The sequence below is a fragment of the Rutidosis leptorrhynchoides genome, chromosome 2 (genome assembly GCF_046630445.1).
Source record: "Rutidosis leptorrhynchoides isolate AG116_Rl617_1_P2 chromosome 2, CSIRO_AGI_Rlap_v1, whole genome shotgun sequence".
NCBI classification, from domain to species: Eukaryota; Viridiplantae; Streptophyta; class Magnoliopsida; order Asterales; family Asteraceae; genus Rutidosis; species Rutidosis leptorrhynchoides.
Window position 1 is genome coordinate 620010670 of NC_092334.1, and position 5436 is coordinate 620016105.

The 5436-nt window shown below is 32.8% G+C and overlaps 1 protein-coding gene across 1 annotated transcript; it reads left to right on the forward strand.

Annotated features, from left to right (window-relative positions):
* Positions 1-526: 526 nt before the first annotated feature.
* Positions 527-3607, forward strand: LOC139890043 (uncharacterized). The gene is made up of 3 exons (XM_071872950.1): positions 527-846; positions 941-1334; positions 3239-3607. The coding sequence occupies exons 1-3, from the start codon at positions 527-529 to the stop codon at positions 3605-3607; spliced, it is 1083 nt and encodes a 360-aa protein (XP_071729051.1).
* Positions 3608-5436: the final 1829 nt, after the last annotated feature.

Genomic DNA, 5436 nt, shown 5'->3' on the forward strand with positions numbered 1-5436 from the left:
CGCGAAACGGACATTGTTAAAAAAACCCTAAACATTTTGGGCTGTATTTCATACATATACATACACGTACAACAAACAACTCAACCTATTAGATATATTAGGTACCAAACAACATATATTCAAATTCGACCGAGCGTTGAATACAACCGCAGCAACGCGCGGTCGAATTTTTTTCTAGTTCACACTAAAACTTTACACCTGTTTTTAAATACTTTATTATTATTATTATATTATATTATATTATATTATATTATATTATATTATATTATATTATATTATATTATATTATATTATATTATATTATTTTTATTATTATTATTATTATTATTATTATTATTATTATTTTGAGGTACGTTAAGAATTCATAAAGTACGCTATACACTATTTTGTTAATTATAATATAATCGCTATCAGACATGTCCTTAAACTGTGAAGAGATAGGTTCAATTCTTGGACTCACCAAGAAAGCCGACTGCAAGTTAACTGTTTCTTTTCCCTCTCGTGATTTTAATTTATTTTTAATATGATGATATTATCTCTTAATATTAGAGGCTTAGGTTTAGAGGATAAGAAAAAAACAAACTGGTTTAGAAAACTATGTCATCGTGAAAACCCTAAATTCATTGCCTTACAAGAAACAAAATGTAGTAAATCCCCTGAAAAGTGGATCAAAACAATTTGGGGTAATAATAATAGTTTCAATTTCGCGGTAAAAAACGTTAAAGGGAATTCGGGTGGAATTATCACGGTTTGGGATTCAAATTATTTTACAGCTAACCACTTTATTGAGCATGAATCCTTTATTGCGGTAAAAGGAGTTTGTAAAGATGCAGGTGCATGTACAGAGTTAGTACTAATCAACATATATATATGGTCCACATACCGATGAAGCGAAAAGGACAATGTAGAGTGAACTAAATGATGTAATAGATTGCGACAGTTATATGTGGAATCTATTCGGTGATTCTAATGAAGTTAGATTCGATACGGAAAGAAAGAACACGGATTTCATTGAAAGCAGAGCGAAAATGTTCAACGACTTCATAAAATCAACCGATCTTATTGATATACCGCTTGGAGGCCGGCTCTATACCAGAATAAGTGACAATGGTTTAATGTTTAGCAAGATTGATCGATTTCTCATCTTCGAAAACTGCTTACAACAATGGCCAAATATCTTTGCAACGATCCTTGATAAGAAACATTTGGACCATTGCCCGATCATCCTCAAAAATGTTAATACGGATTTTGGTCCAAAACCGGTCAAAGTATTTGATGAGTGGTTACGACATAAAGATGCGCACGACATTCTCAAGAAGACCTGGAATGAAAAGGTAAATAGCTACAAACCCGACTGTATTTTCCGAGACAAGCTTTGAAATGTCAAACAAGAACTCAGAAAATGGTACTCCACGTCCCAATGCAAATTAAAGTGCGAAATTGAAGAACTCAAACAAATCATAAAAGAATGGGAAATAAATGCTGAAACTATTAATCCGGATGAAACTTCAAGGCAAAAATGGTTAAAGGATCGTGAAGTTTTAGTACAAAAGGAAAAAACATAAAGTGAGATGTTAAAGCAAAAATCTAGATATAGGTGGGCCTTAGAAGGTGACGAAAACAGTAAATTCTTTCACTTCGTGATCCATAGAAGACAACACAAAAATAACATATACTGAGTCAACATAGCTGGTATTTGGACGACCGTACTTGATGACATCAAAACAGAAGCCCGTCTACATTTCAAATCCCTTTTGAAAAGGCTGACTCAATTAAATATAAACTCTCGATTTGGAACCGAGAAAAAATAGATCACAATGTGGTCGACAGACTTGAAGAAAAATTTAGTGAAGCCGAAACTTTGGAAGCCATAAAGAATTGGGGAAACAACAAAGCACCGGGACCGGATGGATTTAACATACTTTTCTAAACCAAATTCTGGGACATCATCAAAGGTGACCTCTTGAACCCTTTGAACATGTTCTGGGAAACAAGTAACATAAGTAACGGGTGCAACGCTTCCTTCATTACACTTATCCCCAAGGTAAACGATCCCTTACACTTTTCACATTATCGTCTGATTAGTCTTATTGGAAGCTATTATAAAATTCTTTCAAAAATTCTTGCAAACTGTATTCAAAAAATAGTTCCAAGACTAATCGGACAGGAGTAAAGTGCATTCATAAGTGATAGGAACATCCTCGACGGTATTCTCATTGCACTTGAAACGCTTGATGATTTAAAAGGAAAAAAACACAAAGAGTTACATTTTGAAAGTAGATTTTGAAAAAGCATTCGATTGTATCGATTGGGATTTTCTCACCGACATTATGCGTTTCATGGGTTTCGGGAACAAATGGTTAAAATGAATTTTATCATGCCTAAACTCGACATCCATTTCCGTCCTTGTAAATTGTTCACCAACCGACCAATTTTTTCCTAAACGGGGGGTTAGACAAGGTGACCCATTATCACCTTTCCTTTTCATCATTGCAAGTGAAGGTTTAAATTACCTCCTTAACACGGCCTTAAAAGAAAACATAATAAAAGGGGTTGAGGTAGGTATGGATAAAGTGATTGTGTCACATCTTCAATACGCGGATTACACGATCATTTTAGGTAAATGGAATAAAATGGAAGTTAAAAATATACTCAAAATTCTAAAATGCTTTGAAGACCTTTCGGGATTGAAAATAAACCTTAACAAAAGTTGTGTCTATGGTATCAGGTTGTCAAAAATCGAATCGAATCTTATTACTTCATGGTTCGGGTGTAAAGAGGGCTCTTTTCCTTTTAATTACCTTAGTCTTCCAATTGGAGCAAATCTAAAATTGCATAAAAATTGGCAACCCATGTTTGAAAAGTTCAAAAAACGATTAGCAAATTAGAAAGCCATTACCTTATCATCCGGTGGAAGACTCACTTTAATCAAATCAGTGCTAAATAGCGTCCCGTTATACCACTTCTCTCTATTAAAAGCTCCGGTACATGTTATAAATGATCTTGAAAGTATGCATCGGGACTTCTTTTGGGGCGGGAACTCGGAAAAAAGAAAAACGGCGTGGGTAAAATGGAGAAAAATTCTTTTACCATATGATTCAGGTGGATTAGATGTGGGTCATTTAAAATATAAAAACTTTGCACTACTTATAAAATGGTGGTGGAAATTTTTAAACGACAAAAATGCTTTTTGGATAAAGATAATTAAAAGTATCTATGGAATAAATGGTGGAATAAGTTGTTTAGTACATTACCCGAAAAGTCTAAAAGAAAATTCTCGGGTAGAACTTGGTTTAGCATTATCAATATTGAACACACCCTAAGCAAATTAGGGTGTGATATTTCTAATGGTTTTGTGAAAGTGATTGGTAAAGGTCGTGAGACGAATTTTTGGTGCGATAAATGGCACGGTAACATTCCTCTAAAAGATCTTTTCCCGCGACTTCACCACTTGGAGAACAACAAAAACTGCACAGTTGCTGAACGAGTCCGCTGGATTTTTTCTGCTGCTGACGTCACCTCTGCTTTTGCTGATGACATCATTCCTGCTGCCACTGACATCACAGCAGCTCACTCAGGCCCTAAACCTACGGCCCTGTTCAGCTGAAACTGGTCCTCTACTCCTAAATGGCGTGCTGAATCCGATTTAAACTCGCTTACGCTGCTCGTGAATTACACTTCAAGCTCTGGAAAAGAAAATGATGGGTGGATATGGAGGTATTGCAATACCAACAAATATTCCTCCAAATCTCTTGTCAATCTCCTAACAAAGCTCGATAGTGCCAAGATATCCTCTATCATTCCTACCGAAACAAACAAGCACATTCCATAAAAAATTGATATTTTTGTTTGACGCGCATCCCGAAATAAACTCCCCGTAAGAACGGAAGTTGACACCCAAGGCATTGACCTCCATTCGATTAGATGCCCGGTATGCGATAATGACATTGAAACACTTCATCACCTATACTAAATTGCAACACCGCAAAAGACATTTGGGAAAGGATCCGAAAATGGTGGAAACTCGACGTAATCGTTTTCAACAATATTTCGGAAATTGCAAAAGCGCACAATTCCTCCTTTTTTGATAAAGGACTTGACATGTTATACGAAGTTGACACTTAACTGAGAAAGTTAACAAAAGTTAACGACACCCCTCTTTTTGATTAACTTTTGAAAAAAGACTTATTTTTTTATATCCGAATAAATAAATTACCTAGAATAGGAAAACGGAAAAAAATATGTTACTTTTTTATGTAATTTGCCCTATATGATATCAACTAGTTGTGGAGCCCTCGCTTCGCGCCGGGGGCTCCGTTTTGAATGCGAGTTAAAAAAAAGTCTTGATCTATTTTGTAAAAAAGAATTTTTTTCAACATAACATTGAAGGGTTGTTCCTTTTGTGAAAGTTGCTTCTTTTAGCGTTCGAGTTTAATTTTTTATAAAAAAGTTAGTAAAGTGGGGATTCGATTTGTATTTTAATAAAAGTTAGTGGGTTAAGTTTGTAAAATTTGAAAAAAATTTACGTATAAAGTGGGGGTTCGATTTGTATTTTAATAAAAGTTAGAGGGTTAAGTTTGTGAAAATTGAATATTAGAAAAAAAAAATTATTAAAGTGGTGGTTCGATTTGTATTTTAATAAAATGTAGGGGGTTAAACTTGTGAAATTTGGAAAAAATATACTTATAAAGTGGGGGTTCGATATGTATTTTAATGAAAGTTATGAGGTTAAGTTTGTGAAAATTGAAAATGAATAGTACTATTCATTTACCCTTTACCTTTTAGATATAAGTATATAATATATAATAATAATAATAATAATAAAATAATAATAATAATAATGAATAGTTATTAGATAGTAGGAAGCGTGTGGTGGATTTAAATGTAGTTAAATTGTAAAATGTGAAAAGTTTGTAGTAAGTTTAGAAAATTATGAAGGTTAATAGTGTGAAGGGTGGGGTGATATGTAAAAAAATAAAAAGTTTGTGGTAAATTTGTGAAGTCTAAAAACTTGACTATTCACTTAGGCTTTGTCTTTTAAATAATAATAATAATAATAATAATAATAATAATAATAATAATTATAATAATTATAATAATAATAATAATAATAATAATAATAATAATAATAATAATAATAATAATGAATAGTTATTAGATAGTAGGAAGCGTGTGGTGGATTTAAATGTAGTTAAATTGTAAAATGTGAAAAGTTTGTGGTAAGTTTAGAAAATTATGAAGGTTAATAGTGTGAAGGGTGGGGTGATATGTAAAAAAATAAAAAGTTTGTGGTAAATTTGTGAAGTCTAAAAACTTGACTATTCACTTAGGCTATAATAATAATAATAATAATAATAATGAATAGTTATTAGATAGTAGGAAGCGTGTGGTGGATTTAAATGTAGTTAAATTGTAAAATGTGAAAAGTTTGTGGTA

Bases quoted from the DNA above. Each gene is read 5' to 3' on its own strand.
- LOC139890043 (XM_071872950.1), top strand. From the start codon at position 527: ATGATATTATCTCTTAATATTAGAGGCTTAGGTTTAGAGGATAAGAAA. The intron at 847-940 runs GTTAGTACTAAT...AGATTGCGACAG, and splicing joins GATGCAGGTGCATGTACAGA to TTATATGTGGAATCTATTCG. The intron at 1,335-3,238 runs GTAAATAGCTAC...TGGTGGAATAAG, and splicing joins AGAAGACCTGGAATGAAAAG to TTGTTTAGTACATTACCCGA.